The sequence below is a fragment of the Prionailurus viverrinus genome, chromosome A1 (assembly GCF_022837055.1).
Source record: "Prionailurus viverrinus isolate Anna chromosome A1, UM_Priviv_1.0, whole genome shotgun sequence".
Lineage (NCBI taxonomy): Eukaryota > Metazoa > Chordata > Mammalia > Carnivora > Felidae > Prionailurus > Prionailurus viverrinus.
This window is the reverse complement of record NC_062561.1, coordinates 232,781,927-232,805,587: the sequence shown is the minus strand read 5'-3', so window position 1 is coordinate 232,805,587 and position 23,661 is coordinate 232,781,927. Positions and strand designations below refer to the sequence as shown.

At 41.6% G+C, this 23,661-nt stretch overlaps 1 protein-coding gene across 4 annotated transcripts in view; it reads left to right on the top strand.

Annotated features, from left to right (window-relative positions):
• The window catches only part of MARCHF6 (membrane associated ring-CH-type finger 6), a 75,555-nt gene that overhangs the window by 42,019 nt on the left and 9,875 nt on the right, over positions 1–23,661 (top strand). The window contains exons 12-23 of one of the 4 annotated variants that reach the window (XM_047844570.1): positions 857–937; positions 1,166–1,234; positions 1,314–1,388; positions 2,681–2,815; positions 4,782–4,901; positions 5,689–5,789; positions 8,266–8,403; positions 9,004–9,208; positions 12,211–12,280; positions 14,963–15,144; positions 16,808–16,942; positions 22,107–22,196. In XM_047844570.1, the coding sequence (XP_047700526.1) occupies positions 857–937; positions 1,166–1,234; positions 1,314–1,388; positions 2,681–2,815; positions 4,782–4,901; positions 5,689–5,789; positions 8,266–8,403; positions 9,004–9,208; positions 12,211–12,280; positions 14,963–15,144; positions 16,808–16,942; positions 22,107–22,196 (1,401 nt within the window). Of the gene's footprint in view, positions 1–856; positions 938–1,165; positions 1,235–1,313; positions 1,389–2,680; positions 2,816–4,781; positions 4,902–5,688; positions 5,790–8,265; positions 8,404–9,003; positions 9,209–12,210; positions 12,281–14,947; positions 15,175–16,807; positions 16,943–22,106; positions 22,197–23,661 lie in introns of all 4 variants that reach the window. The other 3 variants (XM_047844488.1, XM_047844628.1, XM_047844688.1) reach the window with 3 other exon arrangements.

The following is a 23,661-nucleotide window of genomic DNA, read 5'->3' as shown; positions in this document are numbered from 1 at the left end:
GTCTGTTTTGGAATGATAGGCTATAGTGTTTTCTAAAGAATTTGTTTTAATTTTGACATCTCCATGTTTTTAGAGGTAGATAAATATTTGGATGGTCAACTACAGCTATTTTGTGGGGTCTAGTGACTATTTTGTGTAGGGGTCTATTTTGTGAAAGATCTAGTCTTTCAAGGAAGAGCTGACATATCTGGAACGTTCTGTTCAATTTGTGTATGTAAATCCGGAGAGCTCAGATTCTGAAGTGTTCTGAAAGGGCAAAGAGATGTGTTTCAGTGTTTAATTGCAGCTCTGCTTCTCATAGTTGAACACACTTGAAAGGTTCACATAAAGCTTTGATAACTTTGACTTTCCAAACTATCACCACTTGCTGTCTGAAATTCAGGAACCCAAAAGATTTGTCACTGTCCAAACTTTCACTCTCTGTAAGTTGAAAATGGAATGGATTTGGAGAGCAGGGGAAATGTACGCAGTCGCTCCTCGGGGTGGGAGGTGAAGGGTTGAGACGGACCTGGCCGGCCGGCTGCTTGGGTGGCGCGCTGCTGCTTTCTTTGCTCAGCCCTGGGCGAGTCCGCCTCAGGCCAGAGTAGAGACGAGACTAGTGTTTTGCAGCAGTTAATTTTGTAAAATTTAATTCACTCTGCTTTTATTTTGTCTGCTTGAGTAAAGTGTTACTCTTTGATTTTACCTCATCCTTTCATAATATACAGCAGTGGGAGAGTCTGGTTTGCAGAGATGTCATTCAAAGGGGATTTTATAGTTGTTTTACAGCTTTTAGTCTGCTTGGATTGTTTATACATTATTAAACTGGGATGTAGACCGTATGGTAAAATTAAATTCTATTTATTTTTATTTCCAGGTACAAGCATCTCATTTTGAAGGTCTAATCACAACCATAGTTGGGTATATACTTTTAGCAATAACACTGATAATTTGTCATGTATCCTTTAATTAACTAACGTGGGTATTCAGTGATGTTATTCATACAAAAGAGTTGTTCCTGTTAATGACAAAACTGATTCTTTTCTCTTGTCCTTTCAGTAAAAGCTGTAGATATATGTAGTGAGGATGAGGACGGATAAAGTATGAAATAAATTGTCAAATAATATTAAGTGTTGCCTAAATAAGTATCTGTTATGCTCAGATTTTCCTTGACTAGATGCTGCAGGGCTTGGCAACTCTTGTTAAATTTCATAGGTCTCGTCGCTTGCTGGGAGTCTGCTATATCGTTGTTAAGGTAATTCCTGTTATAAGTTAAAACCGGAAGTGGCTTCTCCCCATTTGGATGATACTGATGATCTTTGTTTTTACCACAGGTCTCTTTGCTAGTGGTGGTGGAAATTGGAGTGTTCCCTCTCATTTGTGGCTGGTGGCTGGATATCTGTTCCCTGGTGAGTTTGTTATTCATTATCATATGACCTAATAATTTAAAAGCTTCAACAAAGGAGGTCTTTAAAATGAATTCCTTTTAAAGGAAACTCAATAGGATAGTAATTTGCTTATTTTTTCTGAGAATGAATCATTGTGGAGTCTTAATGTTACTAGTATTTGTTGAGTACATGATTTTATTTGAGGCTTTGTGCAGATTTTTGATGTCCGAGTATTTTGACTGGAACCTTTCTGATAACCAGTGGGGAAGTTTTGTACCCATTTTACTCTTCGAAATTTTACAGTAATGCCGAGACGTTACATACATAAAGAGAACAATTTAATAAGACTGTCTTTGTTTAATAAATTCAACTTTAATCATTTCTTTTAACTAAGATGCTTAGTCTTGATTATAATTTTAAAAAATTGTTTTTAATGTTTATTTACTTTTGAGAGAGAGAGAGAGCGCGTACATGCGAGCAGGGGAGGGGCAGAGAGAGAGGGAGACCCAGAATCCAAAGCAGACTCCAGGCTCTGAGCTGTCAGCACAGAGCCCGATGCAGAGCTCGAACTCATGAACTGTGAGATCATGATCTGAGCTGAAGTCGGAGGCTTAACTGACTGAGCCACCCAGGTGTTCCTTGATTATAATTTTTAAGGCTGCCAGTGATAATCACGTTTTGACTTTTCAGAAATATTTTGTGTGTAGAAAAGCACCCATACCTTACTATTAAAACTTGTCATGAATGCAGACCTGTAACCAAGGAAAGAAGGTATCATTAACCAAAAATGTGTCTTTCACAGTAGCAGCATTAGTAAAGTTTGGGTTTTTTTTTTGTTTTTTGTTTTTTTTTTGTGAGAGACAGAGACAGTATGAGTGGGGGAGGGACAGAGAGAGAGAGGGAGAGCAAGAATCCCAAGCAGCCTCCGCACTGTCAGTGCAGAGCTCGACACAGGGTTTGAACCTATAAGACCACAAGATCGTGACCTGAGCTGAAACCAAGAGTCGGACGCTCAACTGACTTACTGAGCCACCCAGGCGCCCCCGCATTAGTGAAATTCTTATTCGCCCATTGGTTTATCAGTCTTCCTTCTAATATTTAAAACTTTCAAGGGTCATTATCTATCTTTGAAATAGTATCCTGTCTTATATCAGTTATATTTCTGTCATACCATGAAATGACATTTAAAGAGCTGTAGTCCTAGAACGTCATAACCCATACACGTAGTGATATATTCACTTTCTGGAAGATGGAGATGTTAATTTGGCAAATGTGAGTGGTACAGATCTCTCACTTGTTCTGCTTTGATTTAGGAAATGTTTGACGCTACCTTGAAAGATCGAGAACTGAGCTTTCAGTCAGCGCCAGGTACTACCATGTTTCTGCACTGGCTGGTGGGGATGGTGTACGTGTTCTACTTTGCCTCCTTCATTCTGTTGCTAAGAGAGGTAAGTTCTCAGGGAGACGCCAGCACTGTCCCTTTAAGGAAAGGACTTTGTTTTAACCACGTGTCCTGACTAATTTTCTCAAGGATTTTAGTCTAAGAAGGAATAGCTGATAGAGGAATTTAGCTTTATGTCTTTAAACTGTTTTCAGTCATTTGTCTCAAAAATTGATAAATTTTAATATTTCTGCGTATAGTTAACGAGTTTGAAAGATGAGTAGATGGAGATTAAAACTACTTGTTTTACTTGGTGTCTTTTGTAGCCATCCTCTCCTACAAAGTCTTGAAATTTTATGTGATGTGAGTCTGACTTGGACTTCGTTCAAGAAAATATAGTGCTGGAAATACCCAGAGGTTTTGCAGGATCACAATGTAAAGTTTGTAATCAAGTACCTTAAATATGGAATCACAGTGAGGGTCGTTTATGACTGCAGTTCACTTGCGGATGAGTACCTTCACTAGTCCTGTTTTTAGAATACGGTCTTTCCCAATTTGAAGAGAGTGAAAGTAGGGTCAGTATTTGATTAGTATACGTCATGTGCAATCATTCTGGTGCGGTGGGCAGTATAAAAGTGAGTAATTTTGACAAGCGTACTTGCTGCTGTGCATTAGTCCCTCACATATTACCGCATAGTCCCTCTGCGCCAGACACGGTGCTGACTGCTGACGTAATAGTGAGAAACAGAGACACGATTCCCGCTCTTTCCGATTTTATATCCTGGGAAGGAAGAGAGGCATCTGACAAGTCTGCTTACAGCAGTGAGAGTGGTGATGGAGATGCACAGGGCCACCGGAGGAGGCCGACTGATCCAGTGTCAATGGCTTAATGCTATCCTGGCGTACATTGTGTTTTGGGAAATTGAGGCATTAAGGAGGGGGGCTGAGGTCAAAATGTTCTCCTGAATCATATAGTGTAAGTTCGGTAAATTCTACTTGCAAATAAAACTTGTATTCTTTTTTTGAAGCAAGTGATTGAGACTAACTTAATCTATTCAAAACTGTATATAGAACCTCTTAATTACACTGTTAAGTGATAAACTGTTTCACATTGAAATTTTTCATCTTCTCAGTGGGGTGGTTTTTGTGGTGCACAATCCTAGAATTGGGGTGTCAGATGAAACCTTAGAGGTCAGATACCCCCTCATTTGGAGGTTGGAGAAATAGAGTTTGGGCAGTTGAAATGCTTTACACATGGCAACTCCGTGCATTTGGACCACCTGAGACCACTACCTAGCCTCGCCCATTGCCCCACCACGGTGCCACAGCCTCTTGGGTTGATGATTTCCACTGAGAAACGGAAAAAGGATGTAGACAGTAAAATGAAAATGCTGAGAGTTTCTAGAGCCTCTCGGGAGTGTGAGGCTGAAATCAGATCTTGTATTAAAACATTTATAAATTGCAACATAATTCTTTCACTGGATGACACAATATAGTGACAGTTCTTTATTTTTCTATTTTTATTTATTTTAATGTTTTTAATTTATTTTTGAGAGCGAGAGAGTGAGCGAGTGAGCAGGGGAGGTGCAGAGAGGGAGGGGACAGAGGATCCCAAGTGGGCTGCACGCCGACAGCAGAGAGCCCGGTGCAGGGCTCGAACTCACGAACTGTGAGATCATGACCCGAGCTGAAGTTGGGTTCTCAACTGACTGAGCCACCCAGGTGCTCCTATAGTGACAGTGTTTGAAAACAACAACCAACAACAAAAAACAACTTTTTATTTTTGGAGATTTAGGTTTCTTGACAAATTCTACATATTTTTTTTTCATTGAATGATTAAATGGACATCCAGCAAAATAGTTTATTTCATATAGATTCTGATTTAGGAACTTCTTTTCATAGGAAAGCCATGTGAATTTTCTGGGACCCATTTTATTAAGTTTTAAAAGCTTGCTTTTCTATTGATATTTTAGCTCATTTACAGAGTCTGAAGACATTGGTGAGTATTCATAGCATTTAAAATATATTTGCAGGTACTTCGACCTGGTGTCTTATGGTTTCTAAGGAATTTGAATGATCCAGATTTTAATCCAGTACAAGAAATGATCCATTTGCCCATTTATAGGCATCTCCGAAGATTTATTTTGTCAGTGGTAAGCATACCTTTTTATTGTTTTTTGAGTAAAGTGTGCTACCCTTTTGTATTGTTTTGTGGGGTTTTTTTGGCGGCGGGGGGTGCAGTCAGGGGTTGGTAGAGTAGATACGTTGAGTTATTTATGTTTAAGTTGGTGGAAGTTATTTTTCAAATAGCTATTCTATTGGTTGTTTTGATAAAGTAATTAAAATGTTTACTAAAAACAACATTCCCTAGTTCTTTAGTAGTATAACTGGTTGCCAAATTATGGCTTTTGAATTACACTTCATTTGCATTGGAGCAGTGGAGATTCATTAATAGTTTTTAAATTCAAAAAACTCTAAACAGAAGTATCTTGAAGTTTCTTTCCCACCTGGAAGAAGAAATTACCTAGTTAAAGCTAAGTTTTTTTAAAATAAAATTTACAAAGCAATATGGTGCCTTCCGGAAACTTTTGTAGCCATTAATATGGGTCATATCTTATATGTGGTTTATTAAGTTGCAGATGATTCTGATCGTTCATTGTAAGTTTCTGACCCTCTCTTCACATACCGTGCAGTGATTATCCTTTGTGGCTCCTCCTTGAGCCTTTGTGTCCTAGAGAGAGAGAGAGAGAGGAGCACCCTTCCCAGGAATGCATTCTTTCCACAAAGTGACCCAAGTATATAGTCTGTGGAGTGAGAACACTCTGGGCCGTGGGTGGGTATAGACACTTGGATTGCATCCTGGCTGGGTATGTTCAGAAGTCTGTTTGTCTCTCACAGGAATGGTTAACAGTGGTGTTCTGCCTTTTTTCTTAACTGCAGATTGTCTTTGGCTCCATTGTTCTCCTGATGCTTTGGCTTCCTATACGTATAATTAAGAGTCTGCTGCCTAATTTTCTTCCATATAATGTCATGCTCTATAGGTGAGTTTTTGAAATTTAGAAGCTTTACTAGTTTAGCTTTGTTGATAACCTAGAGTGTATACATTTAAAACATTCATTTCTTAACAGATACTGGAAATCATTTGATAACTTGAGTTTTGCCATTTTAGATTGTATAAACATTAGTTTAGCTGTTGCATTTTCCAAAGAAAGACTTATTTTTATGCAAATCAAGTGTGCTTTTGTTCAGCATTGAAATGTTTACCATACTTAATGACACCATGTTAGCCACCATCATTTTTGTATGAAAAGCACATCATAAGGAATGTGTAGCCATAGTTATATGTTTAATTGTAGATTAAAATTAAGAAATAAGGCTTATGGATGGAAAATCTTTTTCATTTAAAAGCCTAAGTCACCTGGAAACTTAGTCTCTGCCACTCCCCCGCCCCCCCCCCCCCCATTCCTTTTTTCATTGACTTGCATCATCCTTTCAGTTACCTAAACAGAAGGCTGCTGGGAAATTGGATTTCTTTCTCAGACTTCTAATTAGTCTTTAAATATCGTTAAGTCTTATTTTTAAAGGTCTCTTATCTAATCCAACTTGATTTACCACTTCCTTAGTTTAGGCTTTCCTCTTGTTCTCCATTTATAGCCCATCCTTACTTAACACCCTGCCTCTTCCTCTGTAATCTACATCATAATATCCGGGTCATGTGCAAGGCTTGGCATAGTCTCATGTTGACTTTCCAGCATCCTGTCCCTGCATTGTCTGACTCGAATTCTGCCCTCCAACCATGCTCCCCTCTGCTCAGTCTCCCTAAAACACCTAGCTATTCCTTGTCTTCCTTTCTGTTTAGAATGACCTTCTTCCTCATGTTTAGCTGGAACCCTTTTTGTTATCTTTACTCAAAATCCAAATTAAGATTTGATTCTCTGAATTTTTCCCTAACTAGAGTAAATCCTCATTCCCTTCTTGTGAATTTGGGTCTGGTTATAGTGAGAACCAGGAAGCTTAGGCTTTGGCTATATATATTGTTAGGATAGCTCCATTTTGGTAGTCAGTTACACTTAGAAGTTTAGCAGTTTTGGGCCGGTATAGCAGTATTTAGTCCATTCTTCCATTCAAAACAAAACAAAACAAGGGCCTATTATATGTCCGGTCCTTTTCTGTGCACTAGGCATGTAACAGTGAGCCAAACAGAATCAAGACAATTCTCTGCTCTTGTGGAGCTTGCATTTCAGTGAGGGGGAGACACCCCTCAAAATAGAATATGTATATCTGGGGTCATCAGTACTAGGGGCTTGGAAGATGAAGCAGAGAAGGGGGATAGAGAGAGTGGCCAAGATGGGGTTTAATTTAGAAGTGACTGATGAGGACCTGAAGAGGTGACAGCTCAGGAAAGCCCTGTCGGAGCTGCTGAGGGATGAGCCATATGGGTTCCTGAAGGTAGAGTGTCCTTGCAGGGGGTGGGCAAGTGCGGTGACATTGGGGTCCGTTCGAGGAGCAGCAGGGAGGCCAGTCTGGCTGGGGTGGAAGAAGGAAAGCATGGTGGTTGGCTGTGAGGTCAGAGAAGTCATGCAAAACCAGATCCTACAGAGTCTCGTAGGCCACTGGAAGCATTTTGGGTTCAACTTGAGCGATTTGGGGAGTTCTTGAAAGGTTTGACCAGAAGAGTGATCTGATACAGGTTAGTTAAGAAGCGTCACCGTGGCTGCTGTGATGAGAAGAGACTGGGTCAGGTGGCCAGGACAGAAGCGGGAAGCCGGCTGGGAGGATGGCGCAGGGACCTTGGTGCTGAGGTGAAGGAAGTAGCAGTGGAGGTAATGAGAGGTGGTGAGATTTAGGGCATTGCTAGGATCCATCAGCAGGACTCCGGCTGTTTGAGTTGGAGTGAAATAAAGGCAGTCAATGACCTGAGCACCTGGAAGGATGGAGTTGCCATTTCCTGGGATGAGGAAGGCTGTGGAGGAGCAGGATTAGAAGGGAAGAGTGGGAATTTGGTCATGGTCAACTGAAGACGTCTCATGTCTGTAGGAGACGTTGAGGTTGCACTTTGGATACAAAGTTAGGAGTTAGGGAAGATGTCTGAGTGGTACATAGAAATTTACTGCAACGTAGAAATTTAAGCCACACGAGTGTGCATTCATCCAGAGAGCATGCACACATGAGAGAGGACAGAGCCTGGGGCGCCCTCCGTTGTCTTCGGCTCCCTGAGCTAACAGATCTAGAAGGGCGTCCAGTGAGAAAGCGTTTTGAGGACCAAGGAGTAACCAGTTGTGTAATACGCCATACAGCCAGTGAGGTGGGACCCAGACCTGACCATCACATTTAACACAGAGGTCACTGGCAACCCTCGTCGGGACTGGTTTTGGAGGATTCAAGGGAGAATGGGGGAGAGGTGATAGAGACAGCGTCAAGGAGTTTTGCTGTCGTCCCATCAGATGTTTAGTACGATACAGTTATGATGGAAAATAGAGTCGCGCTGTAAATCACAGCTGTTTGTCATTGTCCTAGTGATGCTCCAGTGAGTGAACTGTCCCTTGAGCTGCTCCTGCTTCAGGTGGTCTTGCCGGCGTTACTTGAACAGGGACACACGCGGCAGTGGCTGAAGGGGCTCGTGCGAGCGTGGACTGTAACTGCTGGGTACTTGCTGTAAGTAGGCACTTGATGACCTTTCTGACAGAGTACGTTCTGTGCCCCACTCAGGAGATCGGAGTTTGAAGAAGAGACCATTTGGTGATATCTGCAGGTACATAGGATACTTATTTTGTTCAATTCTTCGTCTTGCTTATTTTTCTCATTACTGTACATCCTTTTATAGAGAACATATGCACATTTTTACCCTCTTGAAGTTGAATCTTTGTGATTTAAATGTTTTTCCAGAGAATGTGTGGCATTCTGCTGATTCCTTATTGCGAAGTACGCACTGGCTTGTATCGGATTGAGCAGGTGTCCCCTGCAGCCTCCGCCATCTCATTTTTGCCGCCACGGATGCGCGTTGAGTTCCCTGCCACAATAGGCACAGGCGCTGGACTGAATTTTCAGGGTGTTTTGGACATGAATAGTAAATTTGGAAAAGTTTAATTTAAAGCAGGAACCAGCGTTTAGGCCAGAATGAGGGGATTAATAGTGCTGTGTATGGATTCTGCTTGTACGTTTTCTACCTTAAGGAATAATAAGAAAGTACGTCTCCTGTCTGCTGTTTTATTCTGATCTGAAGAGAGAATTTTTATTGATGTAATTTTTACACAGGGATCTGCATTCCTATTTATTGGGAGACCAGGAAGAAAACGAGAACAGTGCAAACCAACAAGTTAACAATAATCAGCACGCTCGAAACAACAATGCTATTCCCGTGGTGGGGGAAGGCCTGCATGCAGCCCACCAAGCCATACTGCAGCAGGGGGGGCCTGTTGGCTTTCAGCCTTATCGCCGGCCTTTAAATTTTCCACTCAGGGTAGGTACTAGAAGACTTAGACATGGGGCGCCTGGGTGGTTCAGGTGGTTAAGCATCTGACTTTGGCTCAGGTCATGATCTCGCAGCTCATGAGTTTGAGCCCCATGTCGGGCTCTGTGCCAACAGCTCAGTGCCTGGATCTTGCTTTGGATTCTGTGTCTCCCTCTTTGTCTCTCTGCCTCTCCCTCACTCACAGTCTCTCTCTCTCTGTCTCTCAAAAATAAAAAAACATAAAAAAAATTAAAAAAAGACTTCACCAGAAGTCAAGTTTTTTCCCAATTTCTATTGAGAAATTTGCTGCTGTGGCTGGTGCTAGGAGCAGGTAGTCCTCTGTATAGAACTATCTCGCAGTCTCCTGAAAAGAGCCCCCAGCTCTCTCGTTAGCAACGTGATATGTGTAAACCTAAGGTAAGTTGATCAGATCTCATAAGTGGCTCACAGTGTTGGGACTCCCTATGCTGCTGCTCCCTCTGCTGTTTGAAAGGAGCAGTGTTAAAGACCCTGGTGAAAATAAGAAATTAACATTATTGATACATTTCAATTATGTGTCAGAGCTGAAATGGGCATTTTAATGTTTTCCCTATTTAATATTCTTCCTAATGTGGCAAAATTGAGTAGTAATCTCATCTTTACATCTGTTGAAACTAAAGAGCAGATTGGTTAAGGAAGTGTCTTGTCCCAGCAAAACTTTCCCCCAGGCCCCACCAGAACTGTTCCTGACAAGGGTCGCAGTGGCTTTTGTTTCGTTAAATCCGATGGTCAGGTCTTGGTCCTCACCTCACTGGCTGGATAAGTAACATGTTGCACTTTTGGTCAGTCCTTATTCCACAAAACGCTTTTTCAGAAAGCATTCAGGAATCTTCAGGGAGGAGGTGATGCTTTTAAGTCTCTAAAGTTAGGCCAGCCAGAGAATAAAATTGGAAGTGGAAGGGCATGCCAGGCACATGCCAAAACACGAGGCAGGTTAGACATGGTAAGTTTGGAACTGCAGGGAATTAAGTGGCTCTAGAGGGTGGAGTGGTCAGGGGGTGCCTGGGTGGCTCAGTCTGTCTGAGTCTGTCTGACTCTTTTTTTTTTTTAATTTTTGTTTTAATGTTTATTTTTTAATGTTTGTTTATTTTTGACAGAGAGAGAGGGGGGGGGGAGGGGCGGAGAGAGAGGGAGACACAGAATCCAAAGCAGGCTCCAGGCTCTGAGCCGTCAGCACAGAGCCCAATGCGGGGCTCAAACTCACAGACCGTGAGATCATGACCTGAGCTGAAGTCGGATGCTCAACTGACTGAGCCACCCAGGTGCCCCTAAATGTCTGACTCTTGGTCTCTGCTCAGGTGTTGACCTCAGGGTCATGAGTCCAGGCCCCGTGTTGGGCTCTGCACTGGGTGTGAAGCCTACCTTAAAAAAAAAAGGAGTGGGGTGGGGGTGGGGCACCTGGGTAGCTCAGTTGGTTAAGCGTCTGAGCCTTCATTTCACCTCAGGTCACGATCTCAGGATTTGTGAGATCGATCCCCATGTCGGGCTCTGCACTGATGGCATGGAGCCTGTTGGGGATTCTCTGTCTCTCTGTCTCTCTCAAAATAAGTCAATAAGCATTTAAAAAAACAGAGGGTGGGGTGTATGCAGGTGAGCGTGAGCGATGGGGGAGTCGTGAGAGATGAGGCTCTTAGGCAAAAGGTACTTTCCGGCCCAGATGAGAGACAGTCGGTAGGGGTTTCTCAGGCAGCGAAGGCCGACAGGCTCCTCTTGGAGTGTTATGGTGGGTGCTTCTCCGTCTTCCCTCTAGAGCTCTCCCTTCTGGGCCTGGTGAGGGAGAAGGCCAGCAGCAGATGCTCCTCTTCTGCCCCCGGGGGCAGCCACTTTCCTCTCAGCCTGCTCGCTTCTCATGCGCACATGTCTGTCCAGGAGCCTCCGCTACACGTGACAGTTCACATTTAAACTTAATTAAGAGTAAATACAACTCGTGCGGATGTGGTGTGATGGATGTGTTAATTACTTCACTGGTAGGAATCCCTTTACAATGTGTATGTACAGCGAATCACGTTGTACACTTTAAATACATCACGGTTTTGTCGGTGAGGGGAAAGTACATTTCTAGTAACAGCACACGCAGAGTAAAGACAGTGTGGCCGTCACCACCTGGTGACCCCACGTTGCGTGTGCTCGGCCACTTGTGCCAGCGCAGGTTCCGTCATCGGTCACAGAGAGGTCTAATTAGGCAGCGCTGTTAGAGAGGAAGCTTTCCTTTTCACGAAAACTTGTTTTTTGAGAATGTGATTACAGAGTGAGTGTTGGGGCACCTGGGTGGCTCAGTCGCTTGCGTGTTCCGCTCTTTAGCTCAGCTCAGGTCATAATCTTGCGGTTTGGGAGGTTGAGCCCTGAGTCAGGCTGTGTGCTCACTGACTGTGTGGGGCCTGTTGGGGAGCCTCTCTCCCTCTGACCTTGTTGTCCTGCACATAGGGGCACTCTTTTTCTGTGTCTTTCTCAAAATAAGTAAACTTTTAAAAATGAGCGTGCACACACAAGTGGGGGAGGGACGGAGAGAGGGAGGCACAGAATCTGAAACAGACTCCGGGCTCTGAGCTGTCGGCACAGAGCGCAACACAGGGCTCGAACCCACAGACCGCAAGATCATGACCTGAGCCAAAGTTGGACACCTAACCGACTGAGCCACCTAGGAGCCCCTAAGTAAACTTTTAAAAGAAATGGTATGTTTTTAGTTGTAATTTGGAAACATGTAAGCTGATTGTGTTTTACTTTATGCTGATTACAAAATATACATCCTTGTTACTTGCTGATGTATCTGATTGTCTGAAAATAGATAGTTTTAGCTGAAATTAGAGGTAAATTTACCTAAAATAAAAATCTTTTTAAGTGAAATGGAAGGAAACCTGGGAATAAAAGCCATTTCTTCTTACTGGGAGGATTATGCTGACACATTGAGGGGTGTCCTAAAATATGTTGAGCACATTTGAATCCCTTATGCCCTCTTATGTTTTGCCTTGCAGATATTTTTGTTGATTGTCTTCATGTGTATAACCTTACTGATTGCCAGCCTCATCTGCCTTACTTTACCAGGTATGAGCTAATGACGTGAAAAGATGCTTTGTATCTTCCATCAAGTATAAACCTGAAATAGTTTGCCCCTTATTTTTGATTGAATGTGGGCTATTGATCTCTTTAGGACTCTCCATCTCCTTGGAGTCATTTGTCTTAGAACAGAGGGGGACAAAATCGAGGTATAACTTCTGATTCATTTTTAGAAGTAAATTACATATGGTCACTCAGTTTTCTTGGATGTAGTCTTTAAAAAATCACCTATGTGGCTTAGGTCATTTTTTTCAAGTCAGTCTTTTGACGTTGATCACGTTTGCCTTCACTGTATCTTTCCAGTCTGCTGTGTCTTGTTGCTAGACACCTTTATGAAGCCAGACCGGTTCCCTTTATTGTCTGGTGTCCACAAATACTAATCTTTAAATTTCAGCTAAACAGCATTTCTTCATCTGACAAGTGAGATGCTGTGGATGAATATAGTAGTTTGTCATGCTCTGCAAAGGTCAGGAGTAAATGGGAGTCGAGCCCAGAGCCAGTGACAGAGTCTCAGGAACAGCTTGCTGCCCCCACCTTCCCAGTTACTGTGTATAGCAAGCCAGAAAATCCTGATTCTTACTGATCTATGTTAGCCACTTAAATAATCATTAAGTGGAAGATACTTTTCATTCTTACAAGTACATAAATGTGTATTGACTTAGTATCTCAAGTATAGCACTGCTCCTATAATGTTCTAAATCTGATTTGTATTGAATACTTGAGTTTCTCCATGAGGGCTAAGGTCAAGGAACAAGTAGGAAATTTAGTTTTGAGTGAGGTTTTTAAAAATAATGAGAATATTCTCTAATCTGTAGGAATTGTGATTTAACTTAAAATGGTAAAAATAAAGGTGGTTTGTTTTTTTTTTAACTGCTTCTGAATAATAAACTTTGACCTTTAGAACTATGCTCGTAGGAAGCTCACTACTCCTCATATCACAGCTCTCAACAAAGTTTGATTAACGGCTGGGTGCAACATAGTAAATACATTGCTGAGAAAAGTTGGGTTTTGAACTTCGGACAGTTTTACATTTGTGGTTTTAATGTTCTATTTTCATGTCTTTATCAGAAATACTGAAAAGTTGAAGGAAACCTAGTTTTAGTATCCAAATTTGTTAGTAAAAGTACTTTAATTTCACTGAAGATTGTTAACTAAATATTCCCCTGTTAATCTAATCTCACTATGGGTTAGCTTTCTGTAGCTTCAGTTCAGCTGATGATAACTTAGTACAAACTAAAAATTTTAACCCCGTCCTCTCAGAAACACTTAAGTAGAAGTGTGTGAAGTATGGAATAGAAACTGGCCATCAGATTTTTAAAAACCACCCAACTATAAACAACCACAGCAACTACAAAAAACCTTGGGATAGCAATATATGTAAATATATGTGTGTGTATAAAATACTAAACATTTCTACAGAATTACCAGTAGTGATTTTTATATCTTTTTCAAATTAACATTCACATGTGTTTATTTCACATAACATTTATGTGTATTTGTCTTTAACAATAACTTATCTTGACATCCAAACCATTTTGTGAAGTTGCAGAGAAGTGTCGGTGCCAGCAGTGTGGCTTGTAAGACTTAGTTGTTGAGCTGCTTTAGTTCAGTTGGAGGCAGAGTGCTTCATTGGTCAAGAGCATGAGCTCTGTGGTTCATTGGTCAAGGCATGAGTTCAAATTCAGCCTCCACCCTCACGGGACCTTGGTTGGGCCAGGTTCTTAATCTTCAAAATGGAAATAGTGGCTGCTTAGGGGTTCTTAGGAGGATTGAGATAATATATGGAGAATGCTCAGCACAGCTACTAGCTCCTTTTAGGTATTTAAAAATAACAAATAACACTGTATTAACAAGAACTTGATCCATAGAAAAATACGCAAGACGTTTGGGCCTTGCTCTTCTTTCTAGCCTTATTGAAAAGTAACCAAGTGAAGAAAGTTACCATATGGAATGGTCTTGCCTGAGTTAGATTTTTATGGGTACCTTACAGAATTTCTTTGTATTAACTCTTTGTGTGAGGCAGTTATTTAGACACTTCTCAAATCTGTTTAAGTTAAGACACTTTTCAAATCTGTTTAATATTTGGATCTTTTTTCTAAGAGAATTAATATGTTCCTTGATTATTGTGCTTTAAAATGTTACTATGCCCATTTCATATTAAAATAAGCTTAGTTTTCTGTCTTGATGGACAAACCAACCGAAAGAAAGTTAATCTGACTTACTTGTAATGTTCCTAAATGTTGAAGGTATTGACAGCATAAATAATAACTAAATTCCCCACTTTTGTCCTATTATGTGGTAATGATTTTATTTGGTGGTAAAAACAATGGAAACAACCTCCTCAGTCATTTTCATTCTGAAAGAGTAGGTAATCAACAGGGCCGGGCAGAGTAGATGTCACAGGAGAGCTTGTCCCCTGACCTCCTCCTGTGTTTTAGTTGTGTCTTAATCAAATAATTGCATTCTTTAGAGTGTGTGTGTGTGTGTGTGGGGGGGTGCTTATTGTTACTTATTTTTAATGAAGACATTGACATATCAAAATGTGATGTCTTTTTACTTATCACTTAAAATGATTGAAATAATTGAAAATACTAACAGAAGGACATCAAGATTATAGTTCTCTTTACATAGATAGCCACATATCTCATTTATCAGCCTTTCTGTTTTCAGTATTTGCTGGCCGTTGGTTAATGTCATTTTGGACGGGGACTGCCAAAATTCATGAGCTCTACACAGCTGCTTGTGGTCTCTATGTTTGCTGGCTAACCATAAGGGCAGTGACGGTGCTGGTGGCCTGGATGCCACAGGGACGCAGAGTGATCTTCCAGAAGGTTAAAGAGTGGTCCCTCATGGTAGGTTTTTCTCCTACAGAACTGATCGGTGTATGATAGGAGTAGTGGATACATTTTTAGTCATTTATTTAAATATTTTCACTTTTGTTTCTTCATTATGCATACGGTGTCGAGAGTTGATTTATTTTTAATTAGAAGGGATATTCCTTTAAGACATTAGCTTTCTGATTCATTCTGAGAACCACAGTTGGATGAATTCAAGGGTCAAAAGAAAATCATATTATTACATGATCCAGTAGGGCCCTTAAGTAAGTAATGTAATTAGAAGTTATTTTGGAAATGTTAAGGTATAAGATACTCTTTAGAATTTAAAATCAGTCTAAGTAGACATTTTAAGATATTTTTTCTAAAATTTGATTTTTTGATCTATTTGAATATGTAAAAATCTTGACTTCAGGATTAAGTTTGTGTTTTTCATATAAATGGTATTCCTTTAATTACACATTTCTATTGCTGATTCAAGAATGTCTTGGCTAATGTGAAAGTGTAGTAAGTAATGGAAATTATTACTCAGTAAGTACCTAATTGCACAGAGGTGGGGGAAAATGTCAGTGTAAGATGACCGTCCGCGTGTGATGATTTATTGATTGATTGTGATGTTGGCTATGCTTGCTAAATAGGTTTAGGTCACTGCTTATGCCTCTTCATTTGTATAATCCTAGTTTTGTATCTGAATCTAGATTTTAATTTCACTAAAAGGTTAATATTAGTGTTGAAAGAAAAACTTGAGATTTATTATATATTATGAATGGAGGGGCTTAATTGCTGTTTAATTTCAAAAGATAATGAGACGCTTAAATATATTTAAAATACGGAAACCAGCTAATAACCAGTTTTCATTTGGTAATTTTCTATTTCTGTTTTCTATTATCGATATGCCATTTAAAAAAGCAAGTACTGCATTTTATATGACCCACGTCATGTTAGTCTCTTGTTGAAACAAATGTACTCACCGAGGCTACGTTAAGAGAAAGGGAGGTCATCAGACATCAGGGCCACTTTAAGCACTCATTTCTTTGTCAGGATTCTATAGTGGTGCTTTCATAGTCTCTATTGTTTTCTCTGTGTTGACTTTATTTTCATTTTTTTGTTGCTTTGTCCAAATTCTAGAGCTGTGCTAACAGAGTAGCCATGTAGCTAATGGCTACTGTATTGGCAACACAGAGGACATTTTGGTTATCATAGTTCTGTTGGGCCACAGAGGATTCTAGAGGGAGCCAGTTTGATCAACGGGTTTAATTACCTTCACTGGGGTTTCTACAGAGCCCTTCTCCTGTACCCGTCCACCTCCGGGGTTACAGGTCAGCCTGTGAGTTGGCTTCATTGGATTAGGAGCCTGGGATAATCAGTAGCTTTTCTTGGACAAATGAAAGCCTACTTCTGAGAATGAGTTTGAGAAAAACAGCACAGCCACCTGGTTAATATATGTAATAATGACTTCTGTAATTTATAAGCAGAAATGTATAATAATTTCATGCTTTTATTATAGCTTGAGCTTGATATACATATTCATTTAATGATATAATATGTATGTGAGGTGTTTAGGTAATGTATTTGTTCTGTTAGGCATCAGGTTAAAGAAGAAAAATAAAGTTCCAAGTGGAATAGAGTTTAGCTAAAAGCCAGAAAGACTCTCTAGTGACATGGCCTCATTTGCTGGCAGATCATGAAGACTTTGATAGTCGCTGTGCTGCTGGCTGGGGTTGTCCCGCTCCTGCTGGGGCTCCTGTTTGAGCTGGTTATTGTCGCTCCCCTGCGGGTTCCCTTGGATCAGACTCCTCTTTTTTACCCATGGCAGGTAAGTGCATGACTTCTGCTCATGGTATTTCTTTATGGATTTGGAATCAGAAAAATTTGTGATTTTTTTTTTTTTTTAAAGTGATTTTAAGTAGTTTGTTTAGAAAGACTAATTTTTTCTATTCTGGGAACCCTTATAAAATTGATTAAATAGTACATTTTAATTAATTGCTTTCAAAATATACAGGTCATTTAACTCCTTTAAAAGGTCTTTATAGCTTAAAATGTCACTATTTAGGCTTCACCTGATCTTTAAAGGTACAGACTAACACGTGTTGGTTTTTTCACTTATTAGCTAAGATGAGATACCTTGCTTCTTCTAGGTTTGAGGCTTTAAGCAGTAACTTACATTTTTGAATACTCACAGCATGTTTTCTCACAAAGTCACAGGTTTATTAAAAAGAGCATTCTGAGGGAACCTATGTAGATCACAGCAAAGGTCTTAAAGCTATCGGGGAAGAAAAATACTACTTTTCTATAGTATTTAGAGCCTGAAATTAGCATCCTAGACTTCAAGTTCTTAAGAGATCATAAGGGAAGAGCTAGGCATTGATTCAGTCATTCATAGGCTTTTCAGCCTTGTTTCTATTTCCTCTTAGTGTATGAGAGTAGATTTATTGGAAATGAAAATTATGCAGGATGTATTTCCCTTCCTCTACTTTCCAGATGGAGAGACTCCACAAACTTTACTTAACAGCAGATAACTTACTTTCGTGCTCTAATGTGTGCTAAAACCCTGTATTATATAACTCAGATGGAAATGAGTCCAATGCAGGAACTTCTTGTGGACCTTATGGGCCGATCGGCGAGACAGGTGCCAGGTGGGCCGCACTGTGATTGGGGCAGTACAGGCTGCTGTGGCCTCATGTAGGAGGTATTTATCCTGGCTTTAGGAGTTACGTATGATTTTCTGTAGGAGACAAGGTCTAGGACAACCTAGAAGAGAGTACAAAGGAGTGGCCAAGAAAGGAAGAAGTGTATTCAAGGAAAGAGGGATTGGGCAGACCACGTGGTGAAACAGAGCATATGTGTGGAGCTGTCTATAATCCTGTGTGCTCTAGATTAGACTTGGAGAAGTGGGAAACAAAGGGAAAGTTACGCACATGTGACGTCTTTCTGTAAGGTCTGTACTGCAGGGTAGTCAAATGGCATCAGTGACTGAAGGAAAGCTATTTTTTTTATGGAGTAATACCAGCTAATAAAGGTAGAGGAAGTAACAATTAGAAAAATCACTGTTTTGCAATAGTTCACAAAACAGGTGATTTCAGCAAAGACTGTTAGTGGATGCTGAACCCGTCAGGTGAAAGTTGATGGGTCTTCAGTTACTACCGCTACATAGCAAGTTATGTCACAATGGTGTGGCTTAAAACAGCCATTTATTTTGTCTACACAGTCTGTGGGTCAGAAATTAAGACAGGGCACATTGGCTGGTCTCTGCTCCATGTTGTGTGGGGCCTCGGCTGGGAAGACGGTAGCTGAGTGTGATTTGACAGCAGCAGCCAGAACCCTTTGGAAGAGTCATCACTCACATGTGGGCGTTGGTGCCGGTTGTTGGTTTTACCCCAACTGGGCTGTCGGCTGGAGCTCCTGGATGTACCTGGGCTTCCTCACAGCCGGGTAGCCTCCAGGAAGTGGGGCCTGTTACTTTGTACTTGAGAGAAACAAGTGTCCCAACAGACAGGGTAGGAGCTGCTCATCTCGGAATTCCCACGGTATTGATTTTCACTCCGTTGTAGTGGATCCAGGCAAGACGCAGAGGTGGGCCCAGGTTCAAGGGAAGGCGGTGTAGACCCCTAGCACCTAGGAAGAAGAATTTGCAGGCATGTTTCAACACCACTACAATGCGGAAGTAGTTATTTAAATGGTGGCCAAGTGTCATCTTGCACATTACTTGATATCCCAAAGGAAAATACACAGCTTTACTGTGGAAGGGTCAGTCAGACGCTGCCTTAACGCAATGATCACTGCAGATGCCACAAACGGGTACGATTTCAGTGGGCGGCACTGAAACAGAGCAGATTGCCCCTGACATTCAGGTGCTGGCCTGGCATCGGCTGGGCCTTGCTGTTCTCCTCCCGGCAGAAACAGTTTCACAGAACATCAGCATCACACAAGACCACTTTGTGACCGTGACGGGTCAAGACAAAAACAAGACCCTTTCAAAACCATGTCTGAACATGGGCAAAGCGTGAGCATTGTCCAAACCACAAAAATGAGAAAACATCCCCCGTTCCCAGCTAACGTCATTAGCTGCTGCTGCATTACTAACTACAGTTTTAGCCTCAGTTGGTCCCTGCTTCTGGGCAAGATATATTAAGATACCCAGGATAGATCACTTCTGCTTTCGAAGAGCATCCGACACGGAGCAAAGCCCTGTGCCCTTCCTTCCCCCATATCACTTCACACAAACCGAAATCCTACAGTCAGCTCTCTTCCAGCACTCTCACCGAGCGCCCCACGCTCCCCAGACGGTGTGCTCTTCCTTCCTCACGGCAGCGAGCAGTAAATGCAGCTTGCGTGGTTACACGTGTGTCCCTGTGGTGTTGACGGCACCCAGCATCGTCCTTCTGCAGAATGACTGGAAACGCTCCGGTTTTGGGAATATTGACGTATTATGACCCAGTGGTTTCACTTTTTGGAATCCGCGGCAAGGGAACATTGACATGCGCGGGAGGCACAGACCGGGCTGTCTCCACCATGTCATTGTTTCTAATGCCAACATCGTAAGCAGCCTGCATGTCCATCAGCAGAGAATGCCTAAAGAAAATGTGATATATTTTTGCTTTGGCACTTGATGTAGCCGTTAAAAAGAGGGAAGTAGAGTTGTGTGTTTTGTTAGAGCGAGTTGTCAGTCATGTTTGTAAGTAGGAGAAAAATACAAGTTGTAGATGGCTATGCGTAGCATGGTGTCCTTAAAATTCTGGATAAGAACAGCTTGCTTTTTCTCCGTAGCTGACTCTAAGCTGCTTGCCTTTCCCGTGTTAAGTGGCTGCAGATTTATGGGAGACTGGGCCCTTGGAGTTCTGGCAGAGGGACGTGTGTGTGCGCGCGCGCGTGCGTGCGTGCGTGTGTGTGTGTGTGTGTGTGTGTGTCTGCCTGTCCTGTCCTGTCCTGTCCTGTCCTGTCCTGTCCTGTCCTGGGGGAAAAGACTGGCTATCAGTGGCTCTTGAAAGAGCTTGAACCTCAGCAATCTGTGGACCTCCTCAGGTGAAAATGAACTTCACCTGGGTGTCTTTTAGACTCCAAAGGCCAAGAGAAAGCTGAATTTGCAAGTCAAATCTCCCCTGCCTGGGGGCCTGGGATAGCACAGGAATGAAGCAAGGAGTCTTCACCATGTTCTGAGTAGGGGACTAGGGGCTTGCTATCCGAATGTCTAAAAGGCTAAAACGTCCTTTTGTAACCTTTAGGATATTCTTAGTCTGACCTGAGCCTCATTGAACCTGCAGAGAAAAATAACAAATGCTTGATCTAAGGGGGTGCCCAGCAACCACAGAAAGAAAGGTCTGGCAGAGCGATGAGAACACGTGCCCAATGACATGCCTGCCAAACCCTGAGCATCCAAATAGAAGAATAAAAACACAGGTGATCAAGGGCAGTATGTGTGTAGAGGCACACACAGTGGCAGTAAAACAAAGTGAAACTGTGGTGCTACATAGCACGGATCTCAGACATTCAGCAGGTGAATTGAAGACGTGGGTCGTCACCATTGAGGTTCACACTGTGTTTCTGGAAGACCACTGCAGAGCACAGAGCTAAACTGAACAAGTAGGAAGTTGAGGGTAAAGGTAAGGGCCTTGGAGAGTACATCCAGGGAAACTAACATTCCCTAATAAGGGCTCCAGAGTGCAGAAATGAGCGGGGTATAATGAAATGGAAAAATTTAACTGAATTGAAGACAGTTCTGATTCTGTAGGTTAAAAGCTCATCAGGTTTGGTGAAATGGACATTGATGAGAAAAATTTGGGGCATATCTTGGTAAGATAGTTCTGAGTCCTAAAGGTAAAGAGAAATCATAAACCTCGAAACAGAAAATCATATTGGTAATGGACTTTTTTCTGTAACACACAAAACCATACGGCAGAAGAGCATTTATAGACAATTGCAATAAAAGGTACAAAAACCAGGCCTCCTGTACCGAGGCAGAATGTCATTCAGCCATTTGTCTGTCAGGGTGAAGAGCCATATTTGGGATAGCAAGAATTCAGTGCATACATCAGCCTTTCACCTCATTTGAAGAAGGTGCTCAGAATACAAACCAAGCAGAGCAGTAAATCACATCAGCCTGAAGATGGTAGACAGTGAAGAGGGCTGACAAACAGTATGAGCAAAGTTCATATAAAAATGATGCTGCATCATTTCTATGGGATGTAGATACATAGATACAAGTAAACGCACAGGGGAAAAAACGTGGAGGGTACGTTAACAGTGGTCATTGCTGGGGAGTGATCGGGTTTTGGGCTGGTAGTCACAGAGGACTCCAGCCTTCTCTGCAAAGGTTTTGATTTTATGTAAGAGTACATCTAAATGTTAATGTGTTACTTTTTAAAAAACACATTAAAAAAACAAACCCAGAGACCGGGTTATGAAGGACTTTGTGTGCCATGCTCAGGAGGACTTCCGAGTTGTAAGCAGGAGACTGTCCTTATGTGATCTGACTTGTGATGGGGGTGGTGATATTTCTGGCGGCCTGGTGGAGAGCTGGCATGGGCGGTAGAGGCTCTAATAACAGTTCAGCAGTACTAGAGCTGGAAACTCTGAGCCTTCGGGGTGGTTTCTTCAGGCCAAACATGGCTCCACAGGCTTGTTTTGATGTAGTGTTAGCTCAGCTGAAGGCAACACAGCAGCTTAAGACGGTTGATGAAGTAAAATCATGGCACTGTTTCACTTGCTTTTGAGATCCCCGTTAATGTTGACACGTTTCCTCATTCTCTTGGGGAAACAATGTAGGTTTCTAAAAGATAATAGAATGAGTTTCATTAGAAAGACTGAACTTGAGCTCTTAGGGGGAAATTTCCCTGGATTTTTCTAGTGTATGTTCATCTTCTGTAAAATTGTTACTAATCCTGTAGGACTTCTGTTTTGAAATGAAATATTCAAGAAAATGTATAGCCTGTCTGGGTTTATTGCTGAAAACAAACACCTTTTAAATGGTTTTTATTTCCTAGGACTGGGCACTTGGAGTCCTTCATGCCAAAATCATCGCAGCTATAACCCTGATGGGCCCTCAGTGGTGGTTAAAGACAGTAATTGAGCAGGTGAGCAGAGTTCGCTTTCAGGAGAGACTAGGTGGGGCAGGGGTGGTGCTTGGCTGCTGGGGTGCTTAAGTTTCATTTTCCACCTTTGAGTTTTCTGCATTTTCTCTAATAAGTATATGTAACTTTTTTTTTTCCTAAGAAGACAGTTTGCTATTTTATCACCATGAATTTTCATCAACCATTCTTAAGACTTTCTCCTTTTTTTAAAAAATGTTTTTGTATTTATTTTGAAGGAGAGAGATAGAGCACATACACGCCAGTGCGTGGGAAGGGCAGAGAGAGGAGAGAGAGAGAGTCTCAAGCAGGCTCTGTGCTGTCAGCCCCATGCAGAACTCGATCTCACAAACTGAGATCATGACCTGAGCCAAAATCAAGAGTTGGACACTTAACCAACTGAGCCACCCAGCATCCCAAGATTTCCCTTATCTGAAGTTTAACCAGTGGCTTACAGTACCTAAAGCTCCGAAGTGAAGGCAAAAATTAGTACATGTGGTTTGTTTCAGGGAAGTTCTGATGTACGCTTGGTACTCAGTTTTCTAAATCTGTAGTCGAATAAAGAGGTTACTGTTCAAGACAGTAAATCAAGGGCAGGGGAAAAAATAATTTAAAAAGTAAAGCTGATACTGTATACTTGAAACTAATATAACACTATATGTTAACTAACTGGAATTAAAATAAAAACGTTGGGGCGCCTGGGTGGCTCAGTTGATGAAGCATCTTTCAGCTCAGGTCATGACCTCACAGTTCGTGGGGTTGAGCCTTACATGGGGCTCTGTGCTGACAGCTCAGAGCCTGCTTGGGATTCTCTGTCTCTCCGTTTCTTCCTGCCCTTCCCCCGCTTGCACATGTCCCTTTGCACTGTTGGGCTCACTCTCTCTCCCCCCCAATATAAATAAACTTAAAAAAAAAAAAGACTTAAAAAACATATCCCAAAGCCTTAAAAAATAATTAAAATACAAAATAAAAACAATCTTAATGAAAAAAAAAAGCAGAGCTGTTAGGGAATATTTTACTACATGGCATGTAGGTTATTATTATCGTATTATGGAACTGTCCGCTACCTTGATCATTATGGTGATAACCTTGAAAAAAATACATTGTGCCTCTGTACTCTGGTAATAAGGCTGGGAAGTATGAGAATTTGCTTTAGGAAGATTTCTATCTAAAATAGCCAACATAACAGATTTTGGTACTTATTTCTTTAAATTTTAGTTGACTAGAAAACGTACTTGTGGACAATCCTCTTATCCTTAGGTCAGCGTCAAATAGATTCGGCGTTCTGTTGCAGGAAACAGATGTATAGGAGATAAAGACAGTAGTTCCCAGCTCAGTATGCACAAGAAAATTGTCAGAAAAATCCTGGCCCTGGAGATTTGTGGGGGTAGGAGCGCCAGGAAGTGGCCGTGTGTTTGCATCCACTTGGGAGTCTCCAGGTGTGACTCTGGCCCTTGCCAAGAAGTGTGGA